We start from the raw sequence: 20,528 nt of genomic DNA, 5'->3' as shown, positions 1-20,528 counted from the left end.
ACCACTAGTTAAGAACTGGTTAGATATGGGGGATGAGGGAGAGAGAAGAAGTTGAAAATGGCTCTGAGATTGTGATTCTGGGAGATTGCAAGGATAGGAATAGCTTGAATAAACCAAAGAACAGGGAAGTTTGATGAAGGGTAGGTAGTTGACTTATTTATGAATTCAGAAAGAAAAGCAATAATCATTCAGTTAACCCACAAGCATTTGTTAAGTACCTACTGTAAACCAGGAGGCTTTGAATCCAGAAAGTAAAGCAATAATCAATCAGTTAAGCAACAGGCAATGTGTTAGGAGCTGGGAATACAAATAGAAAGAATGTAGCAGTCATTGGTCACACAAAGAGCTTACATTCTAATGGAAGAGACAAGAAGTATATATGGAAAAAAAATATATATATATATGGAATAAATATAATGAGATTAAATCAAATAAATGCAAATGTAGATGAATTTGGAAGAAAAGATAGAAACACTTGGGGAGGTGAAGGTCTATCTATGGCTGTACTGGACATCATTGACCATCCTGTCCCGATTCCTCTCTGCTCTGGGTTTTTGTGACATTGCTCTCTCCCACCTCACTTTTTGACCTATCCACCATTCTACCAACAATGCTTGCTGATTTACCAATTGATGCAAAAGGTATCAGAGAGTCATCAGAGTTGATTGATCAGGGGAGTGTCAGGACATGTTGCACTAGCTACCTGAGAATGTGGACCTGACAAAAGTGCTTTGGAGACTACTAAGCACAATAGTAATGGAAGGTATCACAATGAATTTTAAAATGTACTGACTTCCCCACCCACAGCATTGCTTCTGCTTCCCCATCTCCACTTCCCAGGCTATACAACATCAAGACCTGTTCTTATTCCAAATTATATTATTAGGGAGTTGTTCTTTAAAAGAACATGATTTCATAGTGTGTGTATGTGTGTGTGTGCTTTTAATTCTTTAAACATAATCTTCAAAAGGAATGAGTGTAAACTTCTCAGCTGAATAGCAAACAAAGCTTCCATGAGGGAAAATCTAATAGACCAAACATTAAAAGAGGAGACTCATTTCATCTGTTCTCAAGAACAACTGGCAACTCTTCAGAGACTGGCTGTTTATACATAATTTCTGGCAACCAGCTGTACGTAGGTAGCCTGTTTTTTCTCTTCTTTGGGGTCTCCAGGGTTGGATCCATTGTGACCCCAGGTGTAGTGACAGACTTTAATCTGAGTAATCTTTAATACCCAGTGAATATGCTTTTTTTTTTAGAAACATACCTGCGTATACACATGGGTCTTCAGTGAGCAAATAAAACTCTCATTAACAATGAAAAGCCAACCTCGAGTTAGGGGGTGGAAGCAGTACATGGAAAATGGGTGTAAAAGGATGTTGTCAAAGTTCACAGGCCAAATGTCTGATTGAGACTGTTGCCCCATCTGCAAGTCTTTAGTTCCATAAATCTATCCCCGTGTTTGTTTTTGAAACCAAGCTTGTAGGAAGGAGGGGGAAAAGTTACAGGCGTGACCTACTGTGAAACTCATAATAAATAAACCATTTTGTGTGTGCTGAGAAAGGCAGAGGCTGTTTGAGCACAAATATTTGTTTACCTTCAGTTATTTGGGAGTCTAGCCAACAGATCAGTTGAAACTTTTTTGTGCGGTGGCCAGGAACAGGCTTTTAAAAATGAAAGAAGATAATCTGTGTTTTATTATTTAACATTTTTTTTTCTGGACCTTCATGTTTTTTAAAATATTTTAAATCCCAGTGTACTATGAAGAAGAAATATTTGCCTCTATCTGTATCAGGAAACACCAGGGTTTGGAAGAGACTGGCTCATCTGTTGCCCTCACAACTCAACTCAAAATCAGAATTAGAACTCAACACCCCCAAATTATTTCACAATCCATCGCTTTGACCTCGTTCCCCCTCCACCACCACCCCACCTCCCCTGCTATACACCCTCTGCTCTCAATTTAAGGAATAGCGAAAACCATCAAATATTTACTGTTGGAATGAATTTTTTATCAAGTCACTGGAGAAAGATGAAATGAACATGGGGGAGGGAAGTCTAAGTGAACAGAAATAGAGATGATTTGACAGGCTGGTGAATTCCATGTTTGAGGCGGGAGAAAGCAAACTAGGAGAATTGCTACAGGGAATTTGAGTGAAGCATTAAAATTATGGTGGATATGGTGAAAACTGATGGGTTCTTTTTTAATCTACTATCTATCGGGATAAGTTTTAGGGAGAGGATACATTTGTGAAGTTAGTGGTAGGTCAATTAAGACACAAATAAAAAGCAACACTTCTTTGCACAGCATGAAGCTAACCAGTGAAACATTACTACTGGAGTCTATAGAGTCAAATAGTGGATTTTTAAAAGGGTTGGAAATTTTATGACCAATTATAGTATTTGCAGTTACAAATGCCAAGATAAGAATAATCAGATCCCTTGCTCAGGGGCACACGATAATTGCCAAAGGATTTTTCATCCTTTGTTCAATGTTGTACAATTGAATTGAATTGGGGATGGGGAAGGGAGGGGGTGGCAGAGAGAGCTAGAGGGAAGTTCCATTATATCCTAGTAAAGTCAGAACTCTATAATAGCCACAATCTGAGTAACTCAAGCAGAACTAACTCTGGCCAAAATTACCCAAATGACTTAGCAAAGTTAGAGGTCACATTAGAATGTTTTCCATTTGAATAGTACTTTGTACCTTTTACATCCATTACCTCATTTGAGCCTCACAATGACTCTGATGGGTACAGCAGGCATTATTGCCATTTTACTGATGAGGCTGAGAAAGACCTAGTCAATTATTAACCCCTCGCCCCCAGATTTCTTCCATCTGAAAAAAGGTAGAGATTTTTATCTCTTACCAAGATAAAGGTATGAGTTGAATCTACAGATTCCCACATGAGAACCTCCTTCTAACATTACAAGTTGAGACTTACTATAAGTTATTCTTAGAAAGTTTTCCATAGCACTAAGAGGTCAGTTGGTTTGTCCAAGGTCACATAATCAGTATGAGTTGGGGAGGAACTTTAATAGAGATCTTCCTGTCTATAAAGTCAGTTTTCTAACTGCTGCATCTCAGCAAAGATATAGCAGAGGGGTGTGTGTAGATTTATTTAAATCAGATTAAAAGCAAGATAATGAGCAAAGTATGATTAGCATAGTACTATTTAAGGGACTTCAGGGACAACAGCTCCTAAAATGGAAGCATTTATTCCAGGGTTCTTCTTTCTCCCCTGATTTTTCTCCCTTAGTAATCTCATCAACTACTAAGACTTCAACCCTTCCCTCTAAGTGGACAGCTCCTAAATTTATATCTCTAAAAGTCTATTGGCATTTGCCATTAAGACTTTAAATCCAACATGTCCAAAACCAATCATCTTTCCCCTTTAAACCAGTTCCTCATCCCTAACACTATTAGCAATACTATTTTTTCTAAGTCATCAAATCACCTAGGCTTCAAACTTAGATCTCTTTTGGGCCACTGATTCTCCTTTATCCACATTTTGTCAGAAAAATCATAGGATCATAGATTGCAAGCTTGAAGGGATGTAAGATACCATCTAGTCCCTCACTCATTTCATAGATGAGGGCAGTTAAGTGATTTGCCCACCATGGTCACCTATGTGGTGAGCTGCAGAGCCAGGATGCAAACCTAGACCCCGACATGAAATCCAGTGTTTCTAGTATGTCACATCCCTTAATAAGGGTTGTTCTGAGCAAGGATCATAGTTTATTTAATTGTATTATCTTTCTCACAATGCCTTGCAAAGAACAGGTACTCAATACATATTTCATAAATGAATGAATGAATGAATGATCACTTCTCTTATTTGTTGCTACTTCCTTTGCTTTGGACAAAGCCAAGTAACAAAAGCCAAAGATTCATATACACAAACTGCTTCAGTGAATCTGACTGGCTTTGCTCGCCTGGATGCTTAAAACCATATCTCAGTAAGCAGCTGTGTCTGTTCCATATGTCCCTGTGATGTTTACAAGACCTACTTACCTATAATTGGCCACTTTTGGTGTGTTGTTTTTCCCTTTAGTTCTGAGTGCAGAACTCTCTTTGCCTTTAATAGGGGTTATGCATAAAAGAAGGCTCTTGTTAGGATTGGACCCAGAGTAATAGAACTAGGCCATTATCTAGGAAGAAACAAGCCAGGACTTTCACATAAAGCATTTGACTGGGAGACTTTGAAGGCTTGCTTCACATTTATATGTATCTGAAGCTTGTTAATTTTTTTAAACCATAGTATAATTATTTTCTTCTCTTAGAGACACAGCAATTTGGTAATTGCTTCTATGGAGTTGTTTTTTTTTTTTTTTTTTCAGTTAAACAAATTCTTAATCAAGCTTGCAGGGGTTATATTCGGTCTGTTCAGAATACTTGTCCTCTTTCCAGATGAGAGGATTAAGCTTAGGTTTAAAATTAAATGTAGATTGCAAATAAGTATTCAAAAAATGTTAATTAAAAGTATTAAGTTCCTGAATCATTTAATGCTCAGTGAAGGCTTCTCAATATCTGAGTCAGAAAAAAGACCATTCAGATGTCCCCTTTTTGGCCAGAATATTATGCATGCCCTAGGTATAGCCATCTGCAAGTTAATATAGTATTGAAGCAAAAGATTTCATGTTAAAGGGAAAAATATTTTACGAGTAGTTATACTTCTTGAAGATGTAAAACAATCTTTTCTAAAGCACAGGGATTTAATCAGTCTTTCTGTTCAATGCTGCACAGAGGTTTCAAATTGCCTCTGCTGCTGATTACTTAGATCCTGGAGTCCATAGAAACCCCAATACTATTACATTTTCTCCCATTTTGTTATCAGAATTTATTGTATCTTGCTATTCAGGTTTTATAGGTTTATTAAGTAAGAGATGAATTAGAATAGAGCATTTGTCTGATTTTTCTGACTATAATTACATTCCTCCCAGAAATATGGAAGGGGGTGGAGTGGAGGGAACCCCTTCAGGTAGAAGAGTGAATTGAATATTTGAGTTCTCTTTTCATTATTGTATTTGCCTTGAATGCACTCCATGAAATATACTGAGCATATTTCAGGTTGTTGTTGCTGTCCCCCGTACACTGCCTTCAGACCAAAGTCCTTTCAAAGCTCACTGCTGTAAATAACACACTGAACTAATGGGGACCAGTGGTAGTATGTCTCTACCCCAGGAACAACATTCTTTTCTTTCACATTTGATCTTTATGGCTTCCATATTGGAGTGATTTGGGTAGCTGAATTCTGGAAATGTCTCAAGTTGAAATGCTAGTGTATTAACCTGCTGCCCTGAGTCTCTTTTGTTTCTTTTTGCCAATGTACTGCTTGCCAATTTTAACAACTACAGCAGATTTTACTATTCAAACAGAACCAGATGGAACACCAGTTCAAAGAACATGTCAGAATTAAATATTTCTTTTTTAATTAGTCGCTTCTGATTTATGCAAAAAAAATTACCATAAAAGTGAGAGAATGTGCCATGAATCCAGATGTAGCCCGGCCCACACAAGCATTATGTCCTTTTAACTGTCAGAAAGACAAGGGGTCTTCTCTTAAGGGGACTTTATTTTCTTTACTATCTCTCTTTGAGTTTAGCACAGAGGCAGTCAACAAGGCTTTTTGTCCCCATAAATCCACCATGTTCTCATATTAGTGTCCAAATGTTATTCAAAATTGTCATTTCAGACCTCTCTGTAGAAAAATTTATCTGTTTAGTCACTTCGGATTGGCTCAAAATCAGCCAAGACTTTCTTGCAATCAATGATTTGTTCCATGCCAGAAAAGGTTTGTGTTTGTCTAACTAGGGCAAAATGTCCAGCCCACGGAGTTAAGATCATAAGACACTCAATGAGGTTTGACATTATATTTTTCTTGCCTTTGATGATTTTGCTTTTCAATGACCCAGACTTTAAAAACAAAGATATGTTTAACATCGTGTATTAGAAACTAAAAGGGACCTCAAGGACTACTGAGTCCATCCTTATTATTTTATAAATTGAGCAACTCAGGCACAGAAAGGTTATTTGATTTGCTAGGATCACATAGCATTCTTATTCTGCACTACTATCAAAATCCCTCATTTCCATGCTAGGAGTGAGAAGTAAATGGGAACAACTGCCAGGGTTCATTATTATATTCCAAGGAAATCAGAATGGCCTTCCTGACAACAAAGTTAAGAAAGGACAATTCATCAGATCAGTATAGTAGCAGGTTGGTGAAATATTTAAAGAGAAAGTGCATCATGGTCACTAAAACTTAAGGTGGGAGTGGGTCATGGTCCAAGACTGTCAGTATTAAAAGTAGATGCTGCTCAAGAAAACAACCACCACCATAACAACACAAAGCTCAGATGCTGTGAATTAGAGTTATGAGATCCCAGAATAGCCAAAATCTCAAAGGTTAAGTCTTTATCAGAAAACATGTGGTTTATCTAAGGAAATGAGACAATTGCCTAAAAATATTTACTTTGGGCTATGGTGTCAAGTGATGAATTAAGCAGTCTTTTGAGTCACAAGAGATTCTCTAAAAAATCCTACACACACACACACACACACACACACACACACACACACACACACACACACACTTCCTGTTTTTAATCAGCCCCCAGTTCTTTGTCCTTTATTTTCTCAGGCTTGTGGGATAGACCTGCAGCAGGGGTGTTAAAAACTGGTAACTGCTCCCTTGCCAATGGAAGCTCAATGGGCAGTATTTTATTGAGCAAGACAGATTTTCATTTTGGAAATAAGGCTTTCTCCATTCTGACATGACCAATAGCTAGTTATGTATTATTATAGGAGGCAATGATATTCATTTCACGGCTCACAGGCTGCATGCTGGTGTTTAACCACCAGTTTGCAAAGATTTGCTATATGATTTACTATACAATGCTAAATGTGTTTCTTTGTCCCAAAGTGATTCCAAGTAAAATGCATGTGCCTTTCCTTGTTTCTCTTTATCTTGGGAATGCATTTCCTGTCATTACTAAGACAATGCCATAGCAATAAAGTACACTTTTATTGTATATGAAAAGGCATCTTACAACAAAAAGCAAATCAGTGGGTTTCAGACAACCCAGAGTAATGGTAGAGCACAGTGCCTTCTCTGGAATTGCTACAAGTAGCCTGATAAAAGTAAGCAAGAACAGCTGTTTTCTTTTAATAGGACAATGTTTCTCCCACACCCAAAATGAGATGCTTGGGATTTCCCCATTTTTTGTATACTGTCCACTAAGGACTATTCGATAACTGTTAATCACGGTGATGATAGGACACTGACAAAGATTCCATCTTCCAAATTACCATTCAATGCTGGTATTGGGAACCATGCACCTTGCCTGGTCAGCAGTGTTCATAATATAAGCTCACTCAATGAGTGGCCAGCAGAACTGAATAGGAGTTTGATAAACTTCAGAAAAATAGTTTACATACCATCAGATAAGTACCAGATGTTTATGTTTGTCACACGCACAAAAGTGAAACATCCAATAATTTTAGTGAATGCATTTGATGTTCAGTTCCGCATCTCCCTCCTCTCATCACTATGTGCCCTACTATAAGGCTTAATCCAAAACAGAAGGACATCAGACTCAAATGTGAAATCACCACCATTTTTAAAAATTAAAAACAAGGCAGCTGTAAAATGATGCTATTCCTTTATAATGAGGAAATTGTAACTAAAGAAAGACTAATTGGGTTTAGATAAGATGGGTTGCTCAATTTCTATCATTGTCTGAAAGGAAGGATGAATATAGGGCAATCTTTAAAACTTTCCTGGACTGTCCCTTTACCCTTTCCAGCTGCTATCCCACACAATGTGCCGATGATCTTCCTTTTTAAGATTGGACTTCCACGAGTATAAGGTCTAGGAAGGTGTGTTTAATACAAGCAACCAGCTCACTTCATCATAAGTAAACAGTTAAGCAATTGATTAACTGATGAATAGTTGAGTCAAAATGACTAATTTAAATACTGGTTATTGTGGCATAAAGACAGTCAGACAAGATAGGTATTTAACAATCTGTAAACTAATATAATGATGGTGAAAATTGTGTTCTTTGTGATACTTATTACCATACTTTTTTCAATATTTCAAAAGATTTCTAGTTTGAGCTATGCATTTCCTTAACTAATAATATATGCCATTTATCTTTTTTTTTTTCATTTAATGACCAATATTCAACTAGCAACCTCCTCTGAAAGTAGCAAGGGATAGTCCTCAAGACAAAAGCTCTCCAATCCTTTGCCAACCTAGCATTGGAAGCTTTTCCAGCTCAATAAATCCTGACCCAGTTTGTACTTAACCAAGAGAGTTTTCCAAAGCTACCTCGGCCAAGAATGCCACATCAAACTAGGTTTTTGGATACTTAAATATTAGATTAAATGAGATAGCATATCTAAAGTGTTTTGCAAGCTTTAGAGTTCTATATAAATACTATTATTAATAGACAAGAATTGGAGCTATAAGAAAGAATGGATGCATCTTATCACTGTTATTCATGGATAAAACTTAAAAAGAACATGACCTAATGAAGAGATATGTAAAGAAACATCCTCCCACTCTAGTGTAGAAGTGGGAAAATATATGTGTGAAACATTGCATACATTACCAGATTTTTTCATTTAATTGGTTGTTTTGTTGACTTGTTTCTATTCTTCTTTTCAATTTTTTCCTTTTAAAATGTATTCTTTCTTTCATGGGATAGCTCTCTGTGATGGGAAGAAGGAAGAATACATAGAAAACTTTAAGTTATGATACCAATAAAACACAGAATAGCAATAAGAATTTATTTTTTAAAAAACTCAGGCATAAACTCTTTTGAAGGTAAAAAGGTTTTTCAAAATGTTTATCAATGATACAACACTTATGAAAATGTCTCTTTTCTCTACTATAAAGAATTCATAAACCACAGATATAACATTTGGAAAAAATTTCCATGGGATGGCTACTTAGAAATTTTGCCATCCTGTGCAGTTGGCGATGCTCTACTCACTAGCAAATAGTTAATACAACAGTCGAAGGTTCCTTCCAAATCACTCAATAAAGCTGTCCTTTCCTGAGCCCAATAACAGTAAAAATTATTTTTTATTATAGCTTTTAATTTGCAAGGTATATGCATGGGTAATTTTCCAGCATTGACAATTGCAAAACCTTTTGTTCCAACTTTTCCCCTCCTTCCTCCCACCCCTTCCCCCAAATGGCAAGTTGACCAATATATTTTAAATATAGTAACAGTAAAATTAAAATGATAATTAAGTTAAATTCCAAGCACCCAAAGTGGAAAATAGAAGCTGTGTAGCTGGTTGGTAAACCCAGCCTTATAATACACCATGATTGATTGAAAGTTTGAAGAGGAGTTGTCAATTATACTTTTTGACGGCTTATTTCTTCTTGTTGTTGCTGACCTAAAATATACATATAATGTCCTTTGGAAGTATTAATGTTGGCCTGTGCTTACAGAAACTAAATATTTTGGTCTCTTGATATCTATTGGAAACCAAGAACCAAGTATTCCTTCTTCTAAAATAACTAGGTTTCTAGTGTCTGGTACTTTCCCAGTAGACAATTGTTTGACCTTTTTTTTGGGGGGGGAGGACCTGGGGTTTGGTGTGAGGGAGAGGATTTGTGGGAGAAGGGACAAGGGAAAGATGGAGAATTAAACTTTCTTGCAGGAATTGTATTTTATAGAAAATTATCCTTAAATACACAAAGGACCACATTCATTCCTCTCCTACAATTTCTAACTTTCAGCACTCAGCAACTACTTTGCTCCTAACTTGGCCCTTAATAAATATTCATTGAATGAATTAATGTTTGTTGCTTGCTACAGTAAATAACTATTTTTCCTTCCCATTCTTTCCCTTTCATTCAGTCTAGACTCTAAAACTTATTGTTGTTAGATTCCTAAAAGATAAGTTGTGTGCTAAAGTTGCTCACTTTTTTTCTCTTAAAATAGGAGCAAATGTAGGAACCAGAAGTTTTACACCTTTAAAATCTTTAGAATGAGATAAAAGATAGTGTGTCCCATTGAAAGTGAGATCCATCCTTTCTCAATGAAAAGAAATTCTTATACTATATAACTTCAAAATGACTTATGTGAGACATGGATATTGAAATAGAAGTCACTATGCCCCGAATAACAAATAATTCATTTTAGGATAGAGCTTGTAAGTTTTTAAAACTATTTCAAGGACCTCCAGGAAAAAGGTAAAGCTTAAAGACATCAGTCATTCTTCATTGCCAAAGCACTGCATAAAATGGAAATATCTCCAAAATTCACAGACTACAGAAGGCATCCTGAACCTTTATTTGTGTCATAAACTCATTTAGCAATCTGATGAAGTCTATGGAACCCTTCCCAGAATAATATTTTTTAAAAAATACCTAGTTCTGAGAGGGGAAGGTTGAAGTCCCCCATTATTATAGTTTTGCTATCTTTTCCCACCTATAATTCATTTAGCTTTTCCTTTATAAATTTGGATGCTATAACCTTTGGTATAGATAATTTCCTTGTTTATCTCTTTTAATTAAATTTAATTCAGTTTTAATTTTGAGATCATGATTGCAACCCCTGCTTTTTTTTTTGTCCCAGTTTAAGCATCATAAATTCTATCCCAATCCTTTATTTTTACTCTATGTGTATCTCTCATCGTTAAATGTTCTTCTTATAAACAACATATTGCTAGATTCTGGTTTTTAATTCATCCTATTATCCATTTCCATTTCATGGATGAGTTCATTCATCCACATTCAAAATTATAATTACTAGTTATACATTCTCTTCTATTCTATTTTTCCTTACTTTTCATCTTCCCCCTTACTTTTTACCCTACACCTCCTCAGATGTCTAACTTACTTCTTTTAGCCACCATGTCTCTAATCTCAATCCATCAAAGAATTCCTCCCTTGTCCTCTCCTTTTACTCTCCTACACTGCTCACCTTGCGAAGAGTACCTCCTTTACCCTCTTATTTCCTAGATATGTATAGTCTGGTTCTTTCTCTTTTGCTCACTAGTTTTTGGTGGTTTTTTTGTTTTGTTTTCTAGTGGCTTACTTCTTGGCTGTTAAGTTTGTCTAAGACCCTGATTCTAGTTGCAAAGGATGGAGGATAATATCTCAAGCTTCAGGGTTTTTTTGTGCTGTTTTTTTTCTGAGTTCTATCTGGTGGTCTGACTCTGGTGCTCTTTTGTACCCCTAAGCCATGACCAGGGCGCCCAGCAACATTGTCAACACAAAAACTTTTATTCTCTAGTCCCTCCCTTGGCTGCAAATTTCAGCTCATTCCTCTGATCCCCACTTTGTCAAGGAACACAAGTTCCTGAAGCTGAGGCTGTAGCCCCGCACAAATGCCCCCAGGACTTATTGTTTGTTGATTTAGTGGTAACTGCATTTCAAAGAGGTCAGACCACCACCCAAGAAGGTCTTGAGCTGGACAATTGCTTTACCCCAACTTTCAATTATTTCTGCCACTCTAATGTTCACTTTGAAACATTTTAAATTATTTGTGATGAATTTGGGAGAGCCAGGTAATTTCCTATCTTATTGTACCATCTTCCCAGAATCCTCTTGGAGAATAATATTTTTAAGTGCATATATAGGATTGTAAAGGAAACCAATTATGTAGACCATAATTATCAAAATATTTTTACTAACAAGTTCATGGACCCCAAGTTAAGGTCTCCTGGCCTAAAGGACCTGAAGGGCTTAACTGAAATCCTGTGAATTGGAATGTTACGCTATCATAGCTAGAGACCAAGATTCAGAGAAGTCCCTTTCTAAGGAAAATGGCATTCTAGTTTTTCCTCAATAGTAAATGTATTGTTGTAATATTCTATAAACTGTAACTGATTTTGATATTTAATTAAGGTCTTTTGCTCTATAAAAATATTTACCAGAAATCTGGATTTCATTTCTTTAAAGTTTCTGCAAACGATTGAGCATGGAAATAAATGGAAAGCATTTAAAATAAAAAAAGCAGATTTATTACTTAGAAGAAAGAAAAGCTGAACTTCTCCCTGGTTTACTCTAAAATAAGATAACCAAGTGGAGCAAGGGACAGAGCACTGGACTTAGAATCATGAATTCTAACTTCACAACCCTGTGACAATCTAACTAATCTCTGCCTCCCTTTCTTTAACTAAAACAATGGAGATAATAGCACTTACCTCCCAGAGTTGTTGTAAGGAATGAAATTAAATAAAATTTATAGAACATTTGTAGAACAGTTCTTATACCCTGATGCCAGAGTTGATCCTTTACATAAGATGGAAGAGAAAAAGGTGGAAGAAATGGGAAGAAGCTCCAAAAGCTTTGCTTTTTTTGGTCCTCCACCTCACTCCCAAATATAAATGTACACCTCTATTTTATCATCCCTTCTAAGTTCTTGCTACTTCTTTATCTGGCACCTTAACTTTTGAAAGGAAGCAAAATGCTGCCTAGTGAATGAGAATGAAATTGGGTCAGATAAAGTCTCTACTCCATTTCAATCAAACCAAGGTCCAAGGTATGACATAGGGCAAGCACTGAGCCACTCTTTTTTAGTTTTCTCATTTGTAAAGTGAATTATAATAAAGTCATGTCTGAAATGTACTTTGAGACACTCAGAGAATGTAATTATATTTGGAAAGCATTCATGATGTATTTATAAAGCATTCAGTTCCATTGTCTCCTATGCACTAGAAATCATGTATGACTGTTTGTAGAACTGACCGAAGGTTTCTCTTCCCCTTGTCCCTGGCCAAAATCATCTGCCTCTGCCCAGCTGCTGTGACACATGCAGAAATATAAAAAGAGGAACGGTTTTAAGAGAGAATTCTAGGAACCTGCAAGTTTGGGGCTTTTCAAGGTGGTAGAATCTAGGGAGAGATGTGTTTACTTCTCTCCTGTGCTCTGGTCCGTGAACATCTACAAGAACTCTTTTCTGCCTGGGTCCCTACTCCCTTGGAGCCACAAGCTCTGACATGCTAGTGCTCCTCCTCATCTTGGGACTGTGACAGAAATCCTGATGCAAGCATGGACAATGCAGCAGAGTCCTGAACTCAGGGGTACAGCTGAGCGCTCCAGAAACTGCCACTGCTGATTCAGTCACCCACAAGGGCTAACATAGTTAACACTGGTGCAGCTTAGGCTGGACTCTGTTCCTCTCTCACCCAGACCTTTCCTGTCGACCTTCTATGTTGTCTTAGAAAATTGTTTCACCCCGTCCTTTTGTGGGTTCTGCCACTCTAGAATTTATTTGAAGTTATTACTGAGGTGATATTTAAAGTTGCTCAGGCAAGTCCCTGCCTTTCTTCTGCCATCTTGGTTCTACCCCCAAAAGGAAAGATTTTTTAAAAAACTGTAGCCATCCATACCTCAGGAAGAATTTGAAGAAGTCTTACAAGTCCAGTGGGGCAAGGATTATTATTGTCAGTCAGTGGGTAAAAATTTACTAAATACCTACTGTGTGCCAGGCACTGTGCTAAGTGATGGGGATATAAAATACAGTTCCTGATTTCATGGAGCATACAGTCTATATGCAAGCATCTATGTACAAACAAGATTTATACAGGATAAATTGGAAATAATGAACAGAGGAAAGGTACTAGACTTAATGGAGGGTGGGAAAGACTTCCTGGAGAAGGTATAATTTTAGCTAGGATAAATTCCCCCTAATAATAGATGATGCCCTGGTACCCCCACTTCCTGCTCCCCATTAACTTTATATTCGTTGTCTCCACAACTCAACTTCTCAAGAGCAAGGACTGCTTTATTTTGCCTTTGTATTTTTAGTGACTAGCACAGAACCTAGCACACGGGTGTTTAATAAATGATTATTGTAACACTTCCCAGCTATGTGACCCTGGGCAAGTCATTTAACCCCAATTGCCTCAGCAAAAAAACCCAAACAAACGAATGAGTGAATAAATGAATAATTATTGGGTGAATAATTGAAAATTTAAAAAAAAATTTAATGAGTAGATTCTGTTTGTCACTTACTAAACTATGTGACCTTAGTTAAGTCTATTAATATATTTGTGTCTCCTCTGTAAAATGAAGGTGAAAGTGAAGGTGAATAATAATAATAAATAATATTTGTATATTGTATATGCCAGGCACTGTGCTAAATACTTTACAATGATTATCTCTTTTCCATCTTGGAACCTGTGATTTTATGAATGGAAAGGAATGTTTAATGTGATTTTGAGTTCATATCCTTATGAATTACTATGTATTGTCCACAAAATGCTGAAATAGCCTATGCTTTGTTTCTGCCACAGGTTGACCTAGGCCTTCTCCGCTTCGTCTCTGCCATTGGGACACAGGGAGCCATTTCAAAAGAAACCAAGAAAGAGTATTATGTCAAAACTTACCGAGTGGATATTAGTTCCAATGGTGAAGACTGGATCACCATTAAAGAAGGAAACAAACCAATTGTAAGTTTGGCTTCCATCCCTTTAGCTAATTTGTTTTTGTTTTGTTTTGTTTTATTTTAATTAAATGGTCAATTTGCATCTAGTTTCTTTTTTCTAAGACCTAGTTTATTCTTTTAATTGATTTGGAAATTTGGAAAGTTACAGTTACAAATTTAAACTGGGCCAATGTGTCTCACTTTCCTAGTTTCAGAAACAAAATGAAAATTATTCAGTCTTCCAAGAAAAGTCAATACTAGCTAGATTAGGTATCACACTTGAGTCACTTTAAATGTCCCACTGAGACATGACTGTATATGAGATAAATAATGTTTTCTTGGAACCTTGAGAGGCATATTATTTCCCATTTTCCTTCATTCCTTTTTATGATTCCTCTTCTCTATAACTAAACAACTTTTAAGAAAACTTTTTTTTTAATCTAGCCAGTGCATCTTGCAAGCCAGTTTATAGTTTTTGACTGCTTCTCATGAGAACTAAGAGAAATGAAGCTCATTCATGCAGTCCATGCAGAATTTACATGCTGTCCCTTTAGTGCTTCCAACCATGGAGGCAGGATCTCACCAGGTCTCTTGGGCCCTCTGCTCTAATTCATTTGGACTTGGGAAATGTTCTAGGGTAAACAGCTTACTTGAAATTATGCTTGCCTTGATTTACTAATCCAAAGATTTCTGGGAACTCATACTTATCGATTGCCAAGAATTAAGAACTTCTCCTTGGGGGCAGAATAAATCACCAGAAGTAAAGAAATACTGAAACTCAAATCTAACTATTGTGAAATCATGAATATGTAAGGAATGGGCATAATAATAATAAATAGAATTTATATGGTGCTTTAAGCACTTTAAATGCTAAATCATCTAATCATCAGAACAATCCTGTACTATAAAAGCTTTTACTATACTTCTTTAACAGATAAGAGAACCAAGGTTCAGAGTCACATAGTTAATTTTCTAGGGAAGGATTTGAACTAAGGACTTCATGATTGCAAATCTAGCACTCTTAACTATTGTTCCATCCAGCTACCCAAAGCGAATATCTTGGTTTTGTTTCTCTTTCAAACTCCAGTGGACTGGGCAATCTTCACATCTGCTTCAATGTGTAGCAGGAAAAGAGCTTTTTTATGCCCCTTCTGAAGTATCATTAGCAAAATTATTCTTAGAGGGATGTTATGCAAACAGCAGGACTGTATATAGCTCTTATGCAATCATTCTTCTTGTCAGTCTTACACAGCCCTTTCTTTCTATGTTACCAGTGAGGAAGAGAAGAAAGAAACAATTTCTCTGATATAAGAAAGTCCAGGGATGATGAATTCAGAATATCCTGATTTAATGGTATATCCTTGGTTAGAAAGCCTTTTTTTATAAGCTGCAACACAAAACAAAAAGATACAGCTAGTGAAGAAGACATGCAAAGAAAAGACAAAAACCAGAGGCTAAAAACCATACCTGTGGTCCTGAGCTGTGTCTTTAAAACATAATTCTAACCACATTTGACTCAAGATGTCTTTTTTAAAATTAATTAAATTAATTAATTTTATTTTTAAAATTATCATTGTTTTAATTTGTGTTTATAATTCCAGAGCTTAATATGATGTCTAACCCATAGCAAGATCTTTGGAAATTCTCATTCTTTCCTTCCCCTTCCTGACTGTCTTCTATCCCAAAATAAAATAGACTTGGCTTTTTGGGTATATTTGAATTGGTGCTCACATGGTACCAGGACCATTTTGGTGAGGATTTTAGAGATAGCAAAGTAGTCATATTGATGAAGCATGTTGCTGAGACATACCAACTCCAAATTTATTGTCTATTTCTTCTTTATTACCTTTCTTTTGGGGCGGGGGCACTTCTGATAACATTCCTCTCTTGTCTCACCTTCCTTCTCTTCCTCACTTAGCTTCACATAGATTTGGGCATGATCCATTGCCATAACCAAGTTTTAGTTGCTCCTTTTTATGTCTATTTGTTGTCCTTGTGAATGAACCAAAGAGCCCCAATTTTACTGAAACCAATTGAAGGGAGACAATGAACTTTATTGTAAACCTTCTCATTGACTCATTTGTTTCTGATGTATAGGAAGAGAACTGGATTTGGAGTTAGTATTTGAACCCAGATTTTCTGAGATTACTTGAATCCTTTGTGATCTAGGGCAAGTGATTTAGCCATTCTGGAGTTCAGTTTTCTTATCTCTAAAATGAAAAGGTTGGATTTGATAACCTCTAAGATCCATTCCAGCCCTAAGTCCACACTCTTAAAATCACTTAGAGCAAATAGCTTGCCCCTGTATGTGTAGTGATTATTACTGATGCTCCATTCAGATCTTTTAAGCCAAGACTATCCATAACTCCTTGTCACACAAAAAAGGCTCATTCATAGATAGCTTCTCAGTGATGTCTTGGAAGTAAGACAGAAAGGCTCTCATGGGCTATAATAAAGTTTTATATTAAATTGCCTCCTGAGAAGGATCTGAATAACATATTCTTAAACTTTCAACTATCTTTGATTAATGCAGCAGCCCTTAAAACTAAGAGACTAAAGAGAGAAATGATCCTAATGAAAATTCATGCTTTCAGCCTGATGCCCTTAGACCCAGGAAGAGAGAGAGAGGTCTTGGGAAACTACAGTCTGCCTGCACAGTTATATGAGGAAAGCTGAAAAATGATCCCTATTTCTATATTGGTTGATGGTACTGCTACTCAGGGACACAGCTACAGCTGCATAATATAGCAGGGGGGATTGAAACATAGGACTAGGCACACAGTAAACATGGTAATATAATATTACATTTCTATGTCATAATTTCTTCTCTCATTCCCCAATTGTGGAGCACTCATTTTCCTTCTAATTCTTTGCTACTTCAAAAAATGCTGCTATAAATACTTTTATGGCACTGAGTCAAAAAATGTATACAATTTAATGACTTTTAAAATCCAATGCTTTCCAGAATAATTGTGCTAGTACACAGCTCCAAAAATTGTATACCAGTGGACCAACATATCTGCTCCTCCTCCAATATTTTTTTCAATGTTAATTTTGTCATTTTTGTCAATCTATGGGGATGAGAAGAAAATTCAGTTGCTTTAATTTGCCATTCCCATATTATCTGATTCTGATTCTGAATTTTTTTTCATATATTTTAACATTTTTTCTTTTAAAAACTGCCTGTTTGTATTCTTTGAACCACTGACCTTTGGGAATAGATTTTGTTCTTATATATCTGTATTAATTCCCTGTTTATCTCTTTAAAAAATCAGAGATTTATCTAAGATAATTTTTATGAAAACTTTCCCAATTAGCTGCTTCTTTTCTCATTCCAGTCATATTGATTTTGTTTATTCAAAACCTTTTCAGTTTCCTATAAGCAAATTTGTCTATTCTACTTTCCTCTTTATTTAAGAATTTATTTTTTTAGTTAAGAATTTTCCACCTAGCCACAGAAATTCAGAGTATCTTTCTCCATTCTTTTCTAATTGTTTTCAGATATAACCTTTAATATTTAGTTTGCATATCCATTTGAAGCTTCTTGTAATATATAGAATAAAATGTTGATCTTGTGACTCTAAATTAATCACTCTCTACAATGCATTATGCTGCCAGTTTGCTTTAGTGCAATAAATAAGGCTAGATGTTCCACTAAATTGTGAACCCTGTGATGCCTTTACCTATTGCTAGTGGACAGAAGGAAAGCTTCTCTTTGTTTCTCTGGGAAAATAAAATAGGGAGAATTCCCATGGAGAAATCCTATAGTGTTCTGAAAGCACTTAAGGTAAAGTTAATAGTATCACTATTTAAAAATAATATTATCTATCCTTTACCAAAAGTTATTTTTGTAACAATGCTTGTCTTTCTCTAGGCTCAGCTTCCTCCAGACCCATTGAAAGGCAAGCAGATGATTAACATAATATAGTGGGTTAGACACAGGTTATTTCTGAGCTTTTCCAGAAAACACATGGCAAGTTGTTGAAATTACAGCATTCTTTGCTGAAAAAAAAATGCTAGGATTGTAAATGACTTTCTGAAAAATCTCTCTCTCTCTCTCTCTTTCTCTCTCTCTCTCTCTCTCTCTCTCTCTGTCTGTCTCTCTGTCTCTTTCTCTCTGTCTCTCTCTTTCTCTCTCTCTCTCTCTCTCTCTCTCTCTCTCTCTCTCTCTCTCTCTCTCTCTCTCTCTCTCTCTCTCTCTCTCTCTCTCTCCCCCTGAGGCATAACATACTTAAAGGATGCTTCTCTTTCCTTACATAGATCTTCCAGGGGAACACCAACCCTACAGATATTGTATATGGCGTTTTCCCCAAGCCCTTTATAACACGTTTTGTTCGAATCAAGCCAGTAACTTGGGAAACTGGGATATCGATGAGATTTGAGGTTTATGGCTGCAAGATAACAGGTAAGTTCAAATCTGGGTTTCCATTTGGGGAAATTTGGATTTGGAGGAGAAAGTACATCTATATTTGTTTTACATTTATGTCATACAGTTTTTAAATGTTAAGTTTATACATATCATAAATTTATTTGAGTTGTTTCTTCTGAAGATCATATTATGCTAACTCTTCTGCTACTGTCTGGGGGGATTTCATCTAGATAATTAAGTTTTCCAGGGGAGTACATTGGTAGTTTCCAATTAAATACTATGTCTATGTGATTTAACTTTGCAAAGTCTATTAAGGCAGAGATTTTTAGAGATTAAACTTAGTTTCTACACATGAAACTTTATAATATTTCAGTTAATTTCCTCAAAAGAAATCAACAAATTAATATGTCCCCACCTAAATAATAGTGATATTTTTCCAATTATACTTCAACTAACATATTTTTAGTAATGAGGGAGAAAGGGAAGGAAATAAGGATTTATATAGTACCTATCATGATCCAGGTACTGTTCTAAGCCCTATGCAAATATTTGATTCTTACAAATAGATATGTAGGTGATATTATAAGCCCCATTTTACAGATGAGGGAACTAAGGCAAACAGAGATTAAGTGACTTGCCCAACTATTAAATATCTGAGGCTACCTCAAACATCACAGATTTTAATTCAGATCTTCCTGATTCCAGGCCCTTTGGCATTGTGACATCAGCTGCCCCTGTATTTTCTATATATAAGCCACTGAGTTAGGTGATGAGGTCATAAATTCAGAAAAAAAAAACCCTTATTTCAAAAAACCTATTTTCTCTTCTAGTGAGAGAAAATAAAACAGAAAAATGTCACATAATTTGAGGAAGAGATGGATGAACTAGCTGGACAAAGAAAAAACTTGAAGTAGGAGGAGACAACTTCTTTAAGCTTTGAAAGAAGCCAGGGATTCTAAGGAGTACATGAAGGTGGGAGTACATTCCAGGGGGGGAGTCACAGCCCATCTAGTGGCATGGAGGTGAGAGATGAGATGTAATATATCAAAGGCTAGAGACCAACAGCCCAGAGTACTTAGGATGTATATTTGGAAGAATAGATGAGAGCCAGATTGTGTAGGATTTTAACTGACAAGCTAAAGAAGTTATATTTGATGCTGGAGGCAACAGGAAGCCAATGGAGATTTTTTTGAGTAGGAAAGTGATATGATCAGACATGTGTTTTAGTCATGTTAATTTTACAACTGTTTAAGTGATGGATTTGAGGAGGAAGAGATTAGAATCAGGGAAACCAATGAAAAAAAAAATATTACAACATTCCAAGTGAGAGGTGATGAAGGACCAGAGTGGTTAGTAAAAGCCCTGTTACTAGAGAAAATAAGAAAGATGTGGGACATGTTGATAAGGATATGGGACAAACTTAGCAATTTATTGTTTAAAACCTGGGAAAGGAAATAGTAAGGGGCAAGATTAAAGGTCAATTTTAACTCTGGAATAGTTTAGCATTTATATAGTGCTTTAAGGTTTTACTCTTAGGATCCTTACAACACTGGAAAGTGGGGACTATTTTTATCCCCATTTTACCGATAAAGAAACTGAACCAGATGGATTAAAATGACTCATCCAGTCACACAACTAATAAGTGTCTTAGGATAGATTTAATCTCAGGTCTCTTTGACTTCAAGTCCACAATATTTGATATTTCAAATAGTTGCATTCAGACAGGAAGAAAAGTTCTGTTTTGGACATAGCGAGTTTG

General features: G+C 36.1%; 1 protein-coding gene across 5 annotated transcripts in view; it reads left to right on the top strand.

The window, feature by feature from the left end:
- NRP1 (neuropilin 1) overlaps positions 1–20,528 on the top strand; it is a 173,993-nt gene that overhangs the window by 106,373 nt on the left and 47,092 nt on the right. For all 5 annotated transcript variants that reach the window (XM_074267075.1, XM_074267074.1, XM_074267073.1 and 2 more), the window contains exons 7-8: positions 14,270–14,425; positions 18,661–18,805. In XM_074267075.1, coding sequence (XP_074123176.1) covers positions 14,270–14,425; positions 18,661–18,805 — 301 coding nt within the window. The remainder of the gene's footprint in view (positions 1–14,269; positions 14,426–18,660; positions 18,806–20,528) is intronic.

Source organism: Sminthopsis crassicaudata, chromosome 5 (genome assembly GCF_048593235.1).
Source record: "Sminthopsis crassicaudata isolate SCR6 chromosome 5, ASM4859323v1, whole genome shotgun sequence".
NCBI classification, from domain to species: Eukaryota; Metazoa; Chordata; class Mammalia; order Dasyuromorphia; family Dasyuridae; genus Sminthopsis; species Sminthopsis crassicaudata.
The sequence above is the reverse complement of the archived record's forward strand: the minus strand, read 5'-3'. Positions and strand labels throughout refer to the sequence as shown.